Consider the following 18,555-nt stretch of genomic DNA (forward strand, 5'->3'; position numbering starts at 1 on the left):
TGTCTCAGTATCTTCACCCTCCACTAGCAGAACGTAATTATCTCCCATCTGGTGGACATCCTCCTTGTCTCAGCGTGACTCCCCCCATTTCCTGGATGACGTGTCCAGGAGCCCCTAGTCCCCCCGCTAGTCATGCAAAGGCTGCAGGACCCACCGTCTTAACCTTATCCTCGTACGTTTTGTTGGGAGTCCCATTCCTACTGCATACGAAGACTTTCCTTTGCCTTCCTCATGTTTTGGGAGTTCCGTGAGGAGAGAAGTCTTTCGTAAATCTAATTTGTCCATCGTCGGTTTATCATTGATTGCAGATCCGCCGTCATGCCGAACTGCAACATGTCTTTGAAATACTAAAAATTAACATGGCTGATATTTTCAAATTTTTTTTTGTAGAGAATATTTGTTGTACAGCAAATAACTAACATCAAATTTAATAACTGTTCTTTACAAGTGAACCCTTTAGACACACAACATTTACATAAAGGGGTTAGTAATTGTATAAGGTTAATAATAATAAATTAGGTTAATTAAAATAAATTAGTTTAATGTTTGAGAAATCTACAGGAATAGTTTAATTGTACTTTGCTTCAATTTTCTGTGTGTTCCTATAATAGGAATTAATATTGGTATAGTAGGAATTGCTATAATAATAGCCAACATCTATAGGAAGAAGACACTCTAAGAAAATAAAAATAAAAAAGCTTCAATTTTCAGTAAAATTTGTTTGTTACATAATTTAAGCTATTTCTGGGTTAAATTTGTTATATATTTAGGAAACCAAACTTCCTCAGCTGTCTTTGTTGTGTGTACAAATAATGTGTGTATAATTATTAAGGTACAAAACTTGTTTCAAGATTTATTTTTGTAAGGAGAAAACTATTTAATTGTAGAAGAGTCTTTATGTAGAAATGAAACTTTCTATGGAATTAGATATAAATAAACAAAAAAGCCTGCATAACTGAAGTTTTAAAAATATGTTTTAATAGAATTTATGTAAAGTATTACTAATTTGTAAAGTGAAACTTGAAGTAAAAATTTGATAACTTTATGTAACAAAATTCAAAATTATCATCCACCCTGTAATGTTGAATAATAGTTTTTGTTTAAAAAAACATATATATTATTACTTAATATTGTGAGAAAAATTAAAGATTTGAAATATTTTTAAAATATAAGTTTGGGCATTATATTTTTTCATTTGTTTAGAATTTTTTTTCTTTGTGCAAATTAATTTCAAATAAGTAGAAACGTTTCACTTTGAGGTATTGGTTAGTTTGATAGTCATTCTTTTGTATGTACTGTGTTGGGATTATAATGTTTTTAATTAATAGAAATATTTAATATATGATAAAATAAATAATTTTTTTTCCTTAAAAATATTAATTCTCACCTATTTTTGGGATAAGGATCTACGTGTAATATTCTATTACACGTAGAAAGAATCAGGGATTCTTTCTACGTGTAACTGTTTGTACTGTAACCTTAAGCTTATTAGCTTAAGGTTACTGGAATAACCTTAAGCTAATCTAAATCTTAAGAATTTCTTTTTATTGTTATTTTAAATGGAATTGGCTTTTGTGGTCTTTAGTTGTTAATAAATACCCAACAGATTGCACTTGTTGTTGTTTTAACTTCAATGATATGCAGGATCCATTTTATGTCTGTTATTTTTTACTATCAGCATTTTTTCCTTCCTTCATATCATTTAATTAACAGGGTGCTGCTTCATGAGATGTTCCAGATCCCTGATTCCAAGCATCAGATCGGAAGGGATGCCGTTTATCATTTGAACACCTAAAATAATCTCTTTTATGACTAACTTTATAAACTTAATAAAATTAATCTGTATTAATCCTAAATAATATTTTTACTTTGTAACAATAACTTAAAACTCAAATATAAAACAGCTGTTTCAGTTGTAGATGTTAGGCTCCATTGAATTGAGGTACTGTATTATTCATTTATTTTGTATTGCTTCACAACAGAAAGAGGTTGTTAATTTATTGCTTTAAACTTATAATGTCTACCCAGTCATTGTTATGGGTATGATGCATGTAAAACATTTGGGCTAGAAGATTTGAACATCTGATGTAAGCTAGAAGAGGACTAGTTTATCGTTTTCTCTGAGATTGATGATATTCACTATACAGCCAGTAGTGAACAAGGTAAAGGTGTGTTTAATATCAACCTTATAGGTTTAATATCAACTGCAGTTCTGTAGCCTGGGCATGCTGATGTTTAACAGTGTATTCTGTTCAGTGATAAAAGCAAGAGGAAACCATTCTCACTTATTTCTCATTTACTCTATTACACCTGCCATGAATTGCTTGTTGCTAGTGAAAATGATTTCAGGCTCATGACATCTCATTTAATTGTTGTAATTTTGAAATGTAACAAATTTGTTATATATTGCCTTAAAGTGAAAAGGAAAATATGTAAACAATGAAAAATTGAATTAAGATTATATTTTTTGGCAAACAGAGGCCAGGCTTAATCTAATAGGGTCTTCAACCTCAAAAGGTTGTATTTTTATGCAACCATCAGTGAGGAATCAATATTCCCTGGGTATCACACAGGCAGAACCATCATTCATTAAGATTTAATAATAAAAAAATCTGATGTGGACACCGCATGATTTCCTTGTATGCCTATTAAATTACATATGCACATCTCTTGCTGCACTTCATTTAAACTTATTTGATTTGAAAGTAAAATACGATCCTCCAATTCTTTAATAAAGTGGACAATTCTTTAAGTACATTTACACAATTGCATTGTGGTGAACACCACATTGCATCACAATTTTTTGTGTTGTCCGTATCAGCATTTTATATTAGTTTATACACTAATTTTATTTCACTTCACTCAATTAGTTAAGTGGTGTAAGTGAGAATGTGTCGGATCTGTAACCATGCACACATCGGTTCAAATCAAAGTTCATTATACATATTATTTTTTTCTAATTTAAATATGTTGATTTATTAATAATGATTAACCTCTGTAAAAAGTTTTGAATTAAAATGAAAAGTACATAAAATTTTATTTCACTAATAACTTGTGATTTTGTATTGTTATTGAATTATTATTTATTGTAAAAATCCTTTTATAATCAGAGGTTTATAATTATTAATCAATATATTTAAATTTTTTTTAAAATGTTAAAAAAATATGTATATGAAGTCAGATTTCAATCAATGTGCTTTCCCCTTATAAGATTCAAAAATGTCATTAGACTATAACTCTGGTACCGATGAAAATAAATACCACTTATGATATATCATTGAAAAGCTCTAATGAGGGCTTATTACTGCAGTTAAGAAAAAGTCCAAAATCCACATTTTTTTTTTTTGATTTCTGTTGAAATCTGAAAACCGAAATTTTTCACGATTACAATATACTTCCAGTTGAAGTAAATTACGATACATTGCTAGCACCGCCTATGGTAACAGAATGGAAGCTGACATAATTTCTATGGTAAACCTAACTTAGGAAGGATAGATGAAAGAATAAAGAAAAGCAGAGAATGGAATAACAAAGAAGAGTTTGGTTAACCTACCTCTGAATGGGGTAGTTTATTACTTTCCGATCAAACAGTAACATTAGTATGTTATTAATCAAATAAATGGAAGTATTAAAAAATAATTAATATAATATTAAAATATAACAATAGTATGCACAAGTATATAAATTAAATAATGAAATTTTACTCATCATTATGACCTGTTAATTATAACAAGGTATATTATAGAGATAAAATGATTGTTCAGCTGTTGTCAATATACTTGTACATTTACTTAATTTATTTGATTAAAGGCAATTTCACTCATTAATTCACTTAAAAGGTATTTTTGATGTATGAGTTAGCAATTAAAAAAGAAAATATCAGCTCCCATTTATTCATAATTAACATGATTGTCACTTTGCATATAATTTCTAACTTAAATTAATATGTTTTAGTCATAAATCTACTTTCTCAGAAGTTAAATTAAAATTATATTTGAGAAATAATAATTGTATTGCAAATAGTAAAACAATTAAATTTTTCCAGAAAGAATTCTTATAAACATAGATTAATAATTAGTATTTTATACAGTGATTAATATATACAGTTTTGTTGTGAATTTCGGATTATTGTTTTTATTATTTGTTGTTTATTGTTTTGCTTAATTATTTGTTATCAGTAAAGTTATTGAGAATAAATATTTAAAAAGTTTTTTCCCCGTAAAAAATGCATTCATTTTAAGTGATTAGTTATGAAATGTTTTTGCACAGTTTATTTGCTGTTAATTTAGGATGTTAAGACTATTGTAAACTGTATACATAACATGCATTGTGTATGATAATACACTTTCTAATATTTAATCAAAATAGTTGATATTTCAATCTTATTAAAATGATTTTTTTATGTAGAAACAATTTTTTTGTTTTAAGTTTGTGTAATAGTTAAATAATAACTAATAATATAATAGTAGTTAAATAATAATCTTGATCAATGCATTTAAGGAAAGTGGGTAGAGTTTTAAAAGTTTTTTATTAGGTTAACTACAATGGTCATACAAGTGAGTATGCTGTGAATAGGGTTTTTTATTATTTGAAAAAATTTTTTATTTATTCTTAAATTCTTCAAGACCTAAAATACATATTTAAAAAAGGATTCTTTTATAAAAACTGACTGAAAGAAGTATTTTACCTTTTTTTAGGTATACTTTTTATTTGTGTAACTTACACACTTTTATAAGTCTTGTCATTAATTGATAATGCATATTTATAAAATTTGTTATTTTAATTTAAAAATTATAAATACTTGCTAGCGTCCCAAGTATATTAGTAATAATATTTTTTCTCTATATTTTAAATTAAAGTTAAAAGTTATTTTACAGAATTAAATTTTTTTATGTTTTAACTTACAATAATGTTTAAATGTGTATATTTTTAAACATATTTCTTTTGTTGAAATATTAAATCTTAAGATTAAGGAACTTCAAACTGATAATGTAAATGGTTTACTTAGCAGATACAAGATTTGATCAGAAAATACACTGAATTTAATTTTTCTCAAAAAATCTGTATTTATCAATATTGATTTTATCACCTTCAAAGTTCTCCTTTTCAGATATAATAAATTTTTGCCAGCGCTTTTTCCAATTTTCGTAGCACCTCTATAATGCAATTTCTGGTATGGAGTTTAGCTCCTTCAGCAATTTTGTATTTATCTCTTCAATGTTTGCAAAACATCGTCTTTCATGGTTCTTTTCAGCTTGGGAAATCTGAAGAAGTCACAGGGGGCCATTCCAGTAAATGCAGAGACTGAGGCATCGTAACGGTGTTGTTTTTGATCAAATATTCATGAACAAGCAGTGAAATGATTTTCGTGATGCAATTTCCATGAATTGCTTAACCACAAATCCAGGCATTTGATATTGTCGTCAGTTGTTGATGTGCTGGGATGTCCAGGGCACTCATCATCTTTGTATTCATGGTCTCCACTTGTAAATCCTTGTTTTATTCATAGATGATTCATCAAAAGCAACATTTAACATTTCCAATGAGATGCTGCACTTTATTCCATTCTTAAAGAAAAATTTAATGTAAATTCTGTGTTCCATTTTTTCCACAAGTTAAAAATCATGACTGTACCAAAGCACATGTAACTATTTTGACAGCGAACAATAAACTAAACATCCAATATAAACCAATGTATACATATGTTACGGACAATGTATCAGCACAGCAAAAAAAAATTGTGACAATTTGACTTATGCAGCCTGGGAAATTAAAAAATTCTGTGTTTTTTTGCTCAAATCCAGTACTCTTGTTAAAACTTCTATTGTATATTATGATATCATCAAAGAACTATGATATTATCTTGGCAATGTCAACAGTGATGATTTCACTAGATATGATTAGAACAAGTTTTATTTATGACAAGGTTTTTATTTTATTTTAATATTTTTTTTAGTCCTGAAATTTTAATTTTAATATTTGGTTTTCTGATAATGTTATTTATATAAATATATTTTAGATAAATATTTAGGATGTAAATCATTTATACCTTCTATTGTAGTGATTAATTATTCTAAACATATGATTTATATACTGTACTATATAAATTTAAAATTTATAAATATTAGCATGCTTCAGTATATGTGCAGACTTCAGCTGTACATTTATTTACTAGCTGAAAGAAAAATAAACTGCTAAAAACAGATGACATAACGTTTAATAAAAATAGAATTGATCTCAAGAAAATTATCATTTATAAAAAAAAAAATACTAATGCCATATACAGTAGACATTGAAATATGTTGAATGAAGATTTTAAAACCGTAAATTAATATATCCAGAATAACAGTTTTAACCCTCTTTCAAACATAGACATAAAAAATAAATTGACAGTCAAGCTCAAATCATCTTATGTAACAGTTTTGTTGATTGTTGAACATAGGCCATTTTTCAGAAGTAATCTGTTTTTATGGAACTTAAGTTTAATCTGTTACCTCATGACCATCTGACACAACTATATTTTTCTAACAAAACTCTTGAATCTTAATTTGTATAAACACATCTATTGTTTTCAGAAGTACTGCATAAGAGTTATTAAATTCTGAATATACTTTGACTTGTTAGAATTAGAATTATCTTCTATGAATCTTTAATGTTATATTTAAAGTATTTTATATTTTTAAACTTCTATGTCCATTATATAAGCAAAGATGCAAAAATTAATGCATTTTATTGGAAATTTGGGATAGGTGAAAGTATTTTTATTGTTACAGCTGTTAATAAAAGCACTCTTTTTATTAATAGTTGTAACAATACAATACAATAGTAAGTTGTATTTTGTGGTTTTTATCGTATTAATTACACAAGTCAACAAAAATATTTTTTTTCTTATATGGGGAATCATGTATGGTGATTTTAACTAATTTTCGGCTTCATGAATTCTAAACTATTATAAGAGTATTTTTAATACATAATGTTTTTTTTTAGAAACATTATATTTAGTATGTATGTGTACTCATTTAAAATCTGTTACAAACATACAAACTAAATTTGTATGTATTCAAATACAGATAAATCAGAATATATTAATATAATTTGTACATTAATAGAGTTTATAAAAGTCTAAATCATTGGAAATGTCTTTAAAATAACAGTTTGTACAAGTTTTAATCATTGGAATTGTCTCTTACCTTTAATTCTTAAAATATTTTGACAAACATTTTTGCTTGTAGAATGTTTGCCCAGTTTCTCTAAACAGAAACCAACAATAGTCACACTCATCATTCTAGAATCCCATCTGCCTTGATACCAATGCTCCATGGTCATAATATCCTAATGGAAATGCTCTCCTTGCTCATTGCTAACAGAGCCCAAATTTTTGGGAAAAAAGTCTAGGTGGGGGAGTGTAGGAAATGAATTTTTAATGACATCACGGTTCACATTCACTAGGTTTGTCATCAAAAGTTGAGTCCTTAACCGGTTTCTTGATTTGCGGACTGATAAATATACCTACCCTCCTTGAGCTTACCATTACTCAGTTTAGAAAAACTTATTTTAAATTATTAAATCCTGGTCCAACTTTATCTATTACCTTTAATTTTTCATGAGTTTGAGTATTATGTGGTGTGGCGGCAGTATGATTTTACCACTCTGCGAGATAATGGTAAATGCTTTACTTTTTTTTTACCAGCCACAATGGTCAGTTCTTTATCTGGTAATGACTTTTTGAATCACGACTATCCCAAAGACAAAGAAAATAACAATGTTTCATAAACCCACCTTATAAACCAAGAAGTAATGGAACAAGTTTTAGATCACTACAACCTTGCCTTATGCTCTTTGTATTTTATTGTTTATCATATTGATGCCATATTTTCATACGTTTTCTTTCATGTCGACTGCATGAGCGAATGGAATGGATGGCTGTTTATTACCATTATTCAATAAAACTGCTTTCTTGTTAAGTTTTAGAAGAGTCAATAAAAAGATACCTTTCTTCAGGAATATGCTGAATTCCAAGCTCTTTCATCCAGTCATAGACATCAGTACAAAGGTATAATGAATTTTTCATAGTAACATAAGTTGAAAGAGTTTTATTTTGTGTTCTAAACATAGTAACTTTTATCCGCTAAAAGATTCCACTATTGCAGTCTAGACCTCAGAAGTTCAGCTTGCTGCTTTGATAACTTTAAATCGCAGACTAAATCATTAAATTCATGTTGTTGAATTAAATGAGGAGATTTTCCATTAGATAAGGAAGATATTCTTTAACATCATCTGCTTCATTTTCAGATTGTTCTTCTGGCAGTGTTGGATTAGATGATGATACAGATACATGTAACTCCTCTCCATGTGGTACTGGGTTTAGAGCTGAGTATATATCTGCATATTTTATGAACTTTCTATTTTTGATGGAAAATCCAAATATATTTTTCATCCAAAAGTAGCAGTTGGTGAAGTGGTCCTCCAGTCCTTCAAACGACAAGCGTGACTTGTTGTTTCCCCTTCAACCATTTAGTTAGAGTTACTGAGCATGATATGCAAATAACTTGAGGTGCCCAGATTTTATCTTGATCCCTGAGTGTAGTATCAAAATAAAATTTAAGTTATTTTTTTCAATTCAGAAATATTCTTTCTTGAGATTTAGACATTAATTTATCACAGAAGTAAAAAAATTGTCTGGATGATTTGAACATCCACAAATTTTGGCTATAGCAATGTTGTAGCAATTAGAAACCAGAAAAATCACTTTTATTATAAAGAATTGATGAAAATATAGCAAAAATGTATAATTCTGTGAAACACAACACACAGTCTAGACATGTGAAGCTATACTGTAAGATTTTTAGCTCTGCTATAGGCAACAACAGATGTGTGTTGATTGAAAAGATATTCTCAAAAACCTTATTTATCTCACTCTTTATATTTTATGCTACTTTTCTACATAGTTACCTTGCCTTTGTTTAAACATTTATCATCTGTTTTACTGAATTATTTATGCCCACATCATACAAATTAGCCACCTGTGAAGACAACCAGTCTTCAATCATTGTGTTCACTTCTTCATCAGTATCAAACTACTGATCACCAAAAAACTCCTTCAGGTAGTAGAGCAGGTGGTAATCACCCACCCGGTACAAGGTCCAGGCTGTTTGGTGGATGGTCCATTTGCTTCCATCCAAAAGATCTGATTAACTCTAAGAGTTTGAGCAGCAGAATGAGGTTGTGCATTGTCATGCAGCAACAAAATTCCAGATGACAGTAGGCTATATCGCTAATTCTGTATAAGCTTCATCAAGGTATTGAGTACGGAGGTATTGTTGTCCCTTTGGATATAAAATCAACTAACAGGACACAATGACTATCCCAAAACATAGTTGCCGTAATATTGCGTGTTGACATTGTCTGTTTGGCTTTCACTTTGGAGATGTTATGTTGCCGCCATTTCATTGACTGCTGGAATGATGTGAGAAACCCATGTTTCATTCCCTGTGACAATGTAGTCCAAAAGTTCATTTCCTTCCTCACTGTTTAGGGTCAGAAATGATTATAGCTTGTGGGAATATCATTTACAAAGTGGAAATCGTGAAACACTGGTTTACAGGAATTTTTGCATCACCTTCATGCACCAAATTATCTGTGATAATAGAAGGTCGGCCCAATCGTGGTTCATCATGGACATTGTCCTTGCTTTTTCCTGTTTAGCCTCCCGTAACTACCGTTTAGATAATACTTCAGAGGATGAATGAGGATGATATGTATGAGTGTAAATGAAGTGTAGTCTTGTACATTCTCAGTTCGACCAATCCTGAGATGTGTGGTTAATTGAAACCCAACCACCAAAGAACACTGGTATCCACGATCTAGCATTCAAATCCATGTAAAAATAACTGGCTTTACTAGGACTTGAACGCTGGAACTCTCGGCTTTCCAAATCAGCTGATTTGGGAAGACGCGTTCACCACTAGACCAACCCAGTGGGTTCATGGACATCCTGCCTGTCCTTGAACAATCTTACCCATTTATGCACTTTGCCATCACTCATTGAATTAGGCCCATAAACCTCACATTTATAGTGATGAATGTCTGCTGCTGACACATTTCTTGCAGTCAAAAACTGAATCGCAGACTGTATTTCACAATCGGTGGGCTACTTAATTATGTGAAACATTTCAACTTAAAAAAACATAAACTTTACACTATGACTGTAAATGGCATCTGCATTTGTGCAAGGCATGCTGGGAGCTGGAGCGCATGCACGTCTCAACAGCTGAACAAAATTTACATAGCTGCAGCCAATCAGACCTTACTTAAAAAAATAGCCCTCATACATTATGTTAAGTTATATCCATTAATGATTATAAGCAACCAGACAAAAGTTACAAGTTATTTCCAAAAATGATTTACCTGTATTCAACAATGAGAAAAATTCCATGCCAAACATACAAAAGTGAAGAGTAGAAATTATTTCTCATTTTCTTCTGGGAACAAAGTATACAGCTGTATATCAGCATGCCATATTCAGCCTTATAAGTATTCATATTCAGCCTTATAAAACCACAGGTTTTGGATGGACAGTCTGACAACATTCCCCTGAGAGAAAGCAATATGACACTTGTATTACAGGTGCGTAACATGTATTACATAAGAAAAGACTGGGACAGGTAGTGTAAAGCAATAAATTTATGAACCCATTTCTGTTTTGTGACAAAGCATTGCATACTCTGCTTCATTTTAGCAAGGTTAAAATCACAATTATAATTTTCTTTTTTGAGAATTCTGAAAAACTGAATATAAATATATTCAGTTTTTTGAAAAAATAAAATATTTATTAATTTTAATGAATTCTTGTAAAGATGTTAGAACCTCAGCTTTCAGCATAATATCACATTATTTATATATTTATTTGTAACATTATCTAGTAATAATAATCTCATCCTCCAGTTTGGTTTTTTATGCAACCCTTGGAAAGTAGACCTTAGACAGTCCCAAAGTCAGAATCACCATGCCACCTATCCCCAGTAAAGTCTTCCAGCTCTGTTATCAACATGGCATTGGCTTCAGCTGACAGTTCTCATAGTACCTATCTAAGGAAAGAAGTATAATAATGAAGGATAAGGAAAATGGGACAATAAGAAATATTAACTCAGTAGGAGTTGATTTCTACTCAAATCTCTGATTAGGGAAGATTGGGATAGATTGTTTGCATAGGACCATAACATACACTAGCACTTGGTTCAGTTAGTAAGGTTCTAATTTTAATACTTTCTTTAATTACCAGGTTTTTTATATTTCACATTATCATTTCATTTTTACGTGTTAGGTTAATGAAAATCATAAAAAAGCTTCTCAGAATTTTGAGGATTTTCTCTTAGTTGTCATCAACCTTTGACACTATGTTAATTTCTTGGTTATCCATTAAAACAGATTAGGGACTGTAGTGATCACCACAGTGACTTTTTTAATTGGCTGACCTGAAGTAAAGTTTGTCATTGTGTGACATTTTTTGTCATTTCATATATTTCATCTTGATGGTTAGAATAAATGTTCCTAATGTTCCAATAAAATTTTTCATTATTTTTATTGAAAGGAAAAAATGTGTAATTCTTAACAGAATTATAATTTCAGTGAATTATATTTAAAAGTGGTTTTGACAAGAGTTAGATTATCTGCGTGATTTGTTTGAACGCAGTATAATAACATGATTGTCTGCAGGTGTGGAACAGATTGATAATAGCACATGTGAGGTAGAGGAGAACAATAACATAGTATGCTAGGCCTACTTTTATTTTGTAAGAGACTCTCTAGCTATAAAACCTCTCTCTATCTTAATTCAGTTGTAACTAACTAGGCCATCTGATCTAAGTTAGCCTATTGTTTTGTAACATTTATTGTTCTAATTACTTCTTTTTTTTTTATATATTTTAGTGAGTTAAAATATGATACTTAAATGTTCTGATGTATTAATTTACATTTATTGAGTTATAAAATTTTATTTATTGTTTTATTCTCATTTTGAAAAAATCAAAGAAGTGTGACTTAGTTTCTTTTTATTTTAGACAATTTTCAGTGCACATACTGTTAACATTTTTTCTTCTTTTGTGTGAAATGAATATTTATGGAAGAAGTTTTACAAGTGATAATTATTCTCTTTTATCATTATGAATAGTGATGTTTTTATTAGTGTATTCAAATTATATTAATAGTCAAACTAATTATTTTAATTTGATGTCGTGGATATATAGGCAGTACAGAAGATCTGTAAAAACATATGATGCTGATTGAAATAATAAATTTTCCTTTACTAAAGTTAGTAAATATATTTTGTGTATTGTTTTCATGATTTTGTAAGTATATGGTATTAATAATTTTTTAGTTCTTTATGTTAATGGAATTATGTGTAATTTTATCAAACATTTTAACATTTATTTTTGGTGATTGTGTGTTTTTTTTAATATAAAATCATTTTTACATCAAAATCAGTCTTCACTTTTTGCATGTACAGTTGATTAAAGGGTTTCTTTCTTTGCTGGTACTGAGTTAATAGAGTAGATTCTTTGAAAATTAAAAAAAAAAAGATTTTTTCCTAAAACTGTTCAGTCTGCTTGTGACATTATTAATAAAATGTTATACATATATTAAATCGATTTTAATCACAATTTCAACTTTCATGAGGTGTCATTTTGAACAGTCACTGTAGTAGTTACGCTTGTTTTGGATTACTTAAAAATCTTTTTCATACTTTTAACCATGTATGTGTTGCTGGGAGAATTTTAATTGCATGATTCTGTATGAATTAATTATACAATAAAATGTTCATGTCTTTATCTCATTACTATTTGATTTTATTTAAAATATTTTGAAGTAAATTACCTGTGTTATATATCGTTCATGTTATTAAGTTTTGTAGAAAATTTAATTATGAACTCAGACAAATCAGAAATGGTGGATCAAACCTCCAATGTAATTTGTTAATATGTCATTCAATATAATAGTTAATAAAGAAGAAAAATTTGCGATAACTTGGAAAATCGCAAATCTAAAATATAAAATATAATCTAAAATATAAAAAATCTTAAGTTATGGTTATAGTTTCTGTAACTAACAATTTTCCTTTTTTTGTACTATATATATTCCAGAGACACTTGTGTATTTCCTGAGCCATACCTTTTCTTGATGCATTTACCATTACTATTCATCAAAAGTGAAATCACATTCATTAAATAACAGTGTATTTACCTAATTTAACATACCATTCTTATATATAGGAAAATAAAAAATGTTCTGTTTATTAGCAGTGTGACATTTTTTTTTTGATTGATGATATTGCCTACATATGCTTGAAGCTTGTGCGTGGTATATGAAATAAAATTTTTGTAGCCTATGAAAAATGCAATGCCTGACTGGGATTCAAACTTGGGATTTCTGGATGAAAGGTGATTTGTTACCACTCCACCATTGAGATCAGCAACTTTAAACACCATATGAAAATTACCATCAGCATCAATGTAAATTCCTTCAGAAAGTGCTACAACAGGAAATAGCATGGATGAAAGTTAAAATTGTTATATATCTAAAAAAAAAAGTAAATATCACAGAAAAAAAGCAGAGTGTTGTTTAATATATTTTACTGAAAAAAGTTAGTTTATTATAAATGGGAATTTTCTATATTAAGCAATCAGTAGAAAAGAACAATAAGAAATAAATGATGATATAACCAATAATTCAGTTGATATTTCTTCTAGTTAGAAGAATTTACAAATAAAACTAAGATTAATAACAGTACAGTCTGTACATATTATATTATATAATTTTAATTTTCCCCGAAAAATGTTACTAAAGTTTACAAATCAAGTAACATTTTGTCTAATGAATTTGTTTTATTAAAAAATAAATTTAAAGCAGAGGCTCACTATTTAATATTCATAATTTTACTTTTTTATTTGGAAAACAATATTTCCTGGTGCCTATATCATAGTGATTAATAATAATGCTGATGTGTTATTAAACTCTAAACTCTAAACTAGATTTGAAATAAAAAATTGTTTAATTAAAATAGTTGTGTAACAGATAATTTGCCTGTAAATAAATAATACTTTAAATTATAATTAATTGGCTAGATTTTTTATTGTTTCTGCTAGTGTTTTCACTGTTTATAACAGTAACATATTGATAAGTTATAGATTACTTAATCCAGTATATAATACTTAGTATTAAATACTGATTAATCTTGTTTATTATTGTATATTGCAGTGGTAGGTAAGACTGCAAAAATTATAATAACCCCTGTCAAACTGAACATTTTGAAGTACCAGTTAGATATATTTTTGAAGTTTTTTATTTTTAATGCTGCTGTGATTTAAATTTAATCTTGTAGTCACGAGAGACAAATTATTTCATATATACCTAGTTTTTTAGATTTTGTGTATGTTATTTTATTTATGGCGTATATGTTGAGCAGTAGCAGCTCACATATAGACCAATGTAGAACTGCAGAACCCCCTATTTCTACTTGATATTATCGATAACATTTAATATAATGATTCCTTTTTTCTTAAGCTTATGTCAATAGCCATCCCCCAGTTTATGAAAACTATACAAAAATCTTTGTATGGAACTGTGTGCTTCACAGTTCCAACAGCATGGTGTTTGGCTGTCATGCGCATGCGCACATAGGAAGCTGCATGCAAGGCTGTGAGGGAGAGAGGCACTGTTGCTCCCGCAGTGTTGACCCTGATGTGCTGGTGGAAGGTGGTTTTATTTTTTACTCCACGTGTGTTGTGCTTAAAAACCTTGTACCATATTCTTGAATGTGATAAAAGTGTAAACTTATATTATTATCCTGCTTCCAGCTATTCTATTTGATTCATTTTTTTCGGTTCTTTTATTTTACAGAAAACTTTAACCATAGTTGTAACAAGGTTAAAATAAGTAAAAAAAAATTTTGATTTTGATCTTTTATGATTTTATCAAGTTTCTGAATAAATTTTGTTTTTATAAATGTTTGTTTCTTATTACACAATTTTAAAACAAAGCTAAAAATTCTCCGGAGTAACACCCCCCCCCCCCTCCACCACCACGCTAATATTAGCTATGAGTTGGTGAGTAATTTTAATTTTAAAAAGAAAATGGCTTAGATCTTTAAATAGTTACTGGGAAAGAATTAGAGTTTTAATAAATCTGTAACTAATTAATGTTGAAAATCTTTTTTAGTTTTACTGTACTGCAGTAAATGGTTTTGCTAAAGAATATTTTGGAGGAAGGAAATAGTCTCTAAATATTTTACAATTTCTGAAGACAAATGTTTTAAAAATTATATTAAATGTTTTTTTTTTTTTTTTATTGTAATATCTTCATATTATAAAAAGAAATGATTTTTACTTTAAATAATCTGACTCTTTCTAGAAGGTTGTTTGGTCCTCTTTATGGTATGAGTTTATAAAATTTGTTTTGATAAATGAGATCATTAAAGTAGATTAAATAACAATTTATGGTTCGAATACTTATTAACTCAGAACCATTGTTGTATTGTTGTAGTTGTGCAATGCTAGTCGGCATGCTTGCTCCAGATTGACATAATAAATATTTAATTCCAGGAAGCATTTGGTATTTTTCACCTTAAATTTTATTTCCTGGTACATGAAGTCAGAAAAGAAATCAAATCACCAGTAAATTGTGTTTATTTCTTCAAAGGTTTAAAAGTTGTTAGAATCATTAATTATTTTCAAATTACAAATCAGCTTGTATTATCTGACCCAATCCAGCTAATATATAAAAGACTTGTGTTCTAAACAAATTTTTTAACATTTTGGTTTTGATAGTTATTAATCTTTTCACAATTCCTCTGTTCTGTGATTCTGCATGGGTTAAGGTGAAAGTAGAATGTGTTTCTGTTTAATGAGGTGTGTTTGACATTAAGCTGTTAACAAATGAATTTTAATAATTGGATTTTAGGTCTGTTTATGCAGTAGGATTCAGATTTTTAAATGTGTGCCCATCTATTTAATTACCACTACCATTTAATATACAATTAGGTGATTGAAGGATTTTGAACCGATTAGTAAGAATGGAATTTTACAATGACTCAATTTAGAAAATATTAACTGCAGACTACCTTAGAAAAAACAAAATAAAATTAGAAAAAACTTTAACTTTGATTACAGTCTGTTGTGAGGAAGTATTATTTTAAACAAAAATCAAGATTATTAATGAATTTGAGACATACTGAATTCTTTACATGTGAAAATAATATTTATGTTACTTTTTGTGTTTTTTGTTTGTTTTATGATTGTATTTATATAATGATTTCAATCGTTACATTGAAAATATATGCAGAAGTTGTAGTTAATATTTTTTTTTAAGTGAAATTTGCTGAACCTGTTATAAGAAGAAATTAAATCTATGTACTAGGTTAAGATTAGATGATAACATCTGATAATAATTATGAAAGTATCTAATTTACAAAAGAGAAAAAATTATAGAATTATAATAAGTATTTTAGTCAATTGTATTTTACTTAAAAGAAATTTTCTAAATTAAAACTTTATTTAAAAAAATGTTATTTCCATGTAAAATTAAGATTTTGTGTTATTGATGCATTTTTATGTGTTTACAGTGGATTGATAGGTTTTATTGTTAAAATGTATTCTGGTTTTTATTCGTGAGTGAAATAACTTATCTTATCTTGTGAGGTATAATAAACCATTTCCTTTTTCTGATATATGATATATTATTTGTTTTTATCCTTCAATTTTCAGTTTTACTGAAACTTGTTTACTGCATTTCAATAGTTCAAGATTTGATTTGTGAAAACAGTTAATAAACCCAAATCTTTTTGGAAATGATTTTAAGGATTATTTCAGTTTCATTGTGTATTTAAATGGTTATAAATTTTCAAGAGTTTTAAAATCACAAATTTTTAAATGGTGTGTATGAAATAATTCATTAAGAAAAGTATGTTCAAGTGTTATTTCATTTATGGAGTTTGCTTGTGGATTTCGTGCTATGCTAGAATGTGCAGTATTTTCATTCAAATAGTGTAACGGAATTTAATTTTGATTTAAGAAAATTAATTATTTTGTAATAAGGAAGGTATTGACTTATATAAACATATGATTGCTTTTACTTATAAATTTATATTAAGTTTTACTTAAATATAATATGACTCGTGATTTTTTACTTAATTCCTTTACTTTCATAAATGGGTTTCACATAAGTTAATCAAGAACTGATATGCATACTGGATGACCTCTTATTTATTTTAGATAATTTAGTTTCTGTGCTTTTAATTATCTTTTGTTACTGATCAATTAAGTTAATACTTTAAGAAAATTTTGTTGAGAGAATACTTATAAATTTTCTGTTACTACTAAAACAATTTGAAAAACTGATTTTTTTTGCATCCTTTGTAATGTCGTTAACTGTTGATAAATATAGCATAGCCAGTGTTTTTTAAGATGATTTAGAAGATCCAGTTTATAAAATTTGGCTGTTACAAATTTTTACTTCACACTATAATTTTCCAAGATGCTACACCCTACAAAGTTTAAAGAGTTTTAGAAACATCATGTAAGAAATCACAGTTACTCTGAAATAAAAACTGTTCACACATAATTAGTCAGAAAAAATTTAATTACTGAAATTATTACCATATATTTCTAAAAATGAGATTTGGTGTTGTAAATAGTGACATAATATACTTTATGTCAATATGATACAGATTGTTAATGATTTCATAAACAGTTACTTCTTTTTGATAATTTTATTAGGAAAATAAAATCTCAGGTTTTTTGGATTGTCGCATTTTTAGTAAAATCACAACAGTGACACTAACAATGTGTTAGTTTTGAGAGAATCTGTAATTTAAAAGAATTCATGCCCTCTAAATCTGTTATCATAAATTTACTCACCTTTACTGTATTAGTTAATCTTTTAAATTTTTATATTATTCTACATGCTTGGAAAAAAACCTTCATTCCTTTCTTAAAACTGTCACATATATTCAATTTTCTGTTTGAAAAACTTTACCATTTACTTAAGAGTCCTTCTTTATTTTGTTTTTTTTTGTAATCTTCTAATTCATTTTAAAAATATTTCTTAGAAGATTACATTTATTTTTGTTTTATTTTATTTTTGTTTTATATGATAGTATTTTTTATACAGGGGTGGAGGAAGCCTAAGTCACGGACAGTGATGCCCTCTGCGAACAACGGCACAAGCAAACCTTCTCCTACCCAATCTGTGTCCTCAGGAGGAAATGAACAGGCAACAACATCCCTTAGCCCAGTCCTTCCTCCTACCCCATCACCCGCAACCTCTCCTCATTCGAATGACAACTCAACAAATGGCAATGGAAAAGCAAAAAAGGTGTGGGTTGCATGAGTTAGTTGCATGAATGCTGAATATTTACAGCATGAATAGCATTATGGTGTTAATGTATATTTTAAATTAATATAATTATGTTATATTTCAAGAATTATTTTTATTATTAAGTAATGATATTAGAATCCAATATTTATTTTAAAATTGAATGATATTAGTTTATAGGTTAACTAT

At 28.4% G+C, this 18,555-nt stretch overlaps 1 protein-coding gene across 6 annotated transcripts in view; it reads left to right on the top strand.

Annotated features, from left to right (window-relative positions):
- LOC142321950 (uncharacterized) overlaps positions 1–18,555 on the top strand; it is a 520,381-nt gene that overhangs the window by 419,550 nt on the left and 82,276 nt on the right. For 5 of the 6 annotated variants that reach the window (XM_075360498.1, XM_075360499.1, XM_075360497.1 and 2 more), the window contains one exon: positions 18,163–18,366. The exons of the other annotated variant lie outside the window; for it this stretch is intronic. In XM_075360498.1, coding sequence (XP_075216613.1) covers positions 18,163–18,366 — 204 coding nt within the window. The remainder of the gene's footprint in view (positions 1–18,162; positions 18,367–18,555) is intronic. 6 annotated transcript variants of the gene reach the window in all.

Source organism: Lycorma delicatula, chromosome 3, assembly GCF_047948215.1.
Source record: "Lycorma delicatula isolate Av1 chromosome 3, ASM4794821v1, whole genome shotgun sequence".
Classification (NCBI taxonomy): Eukaryota; Metazoa; Arthropoda; class Insecta; order Hemiptera; family Fulgoridae; genus Lycorma; species Lycorma delicatula.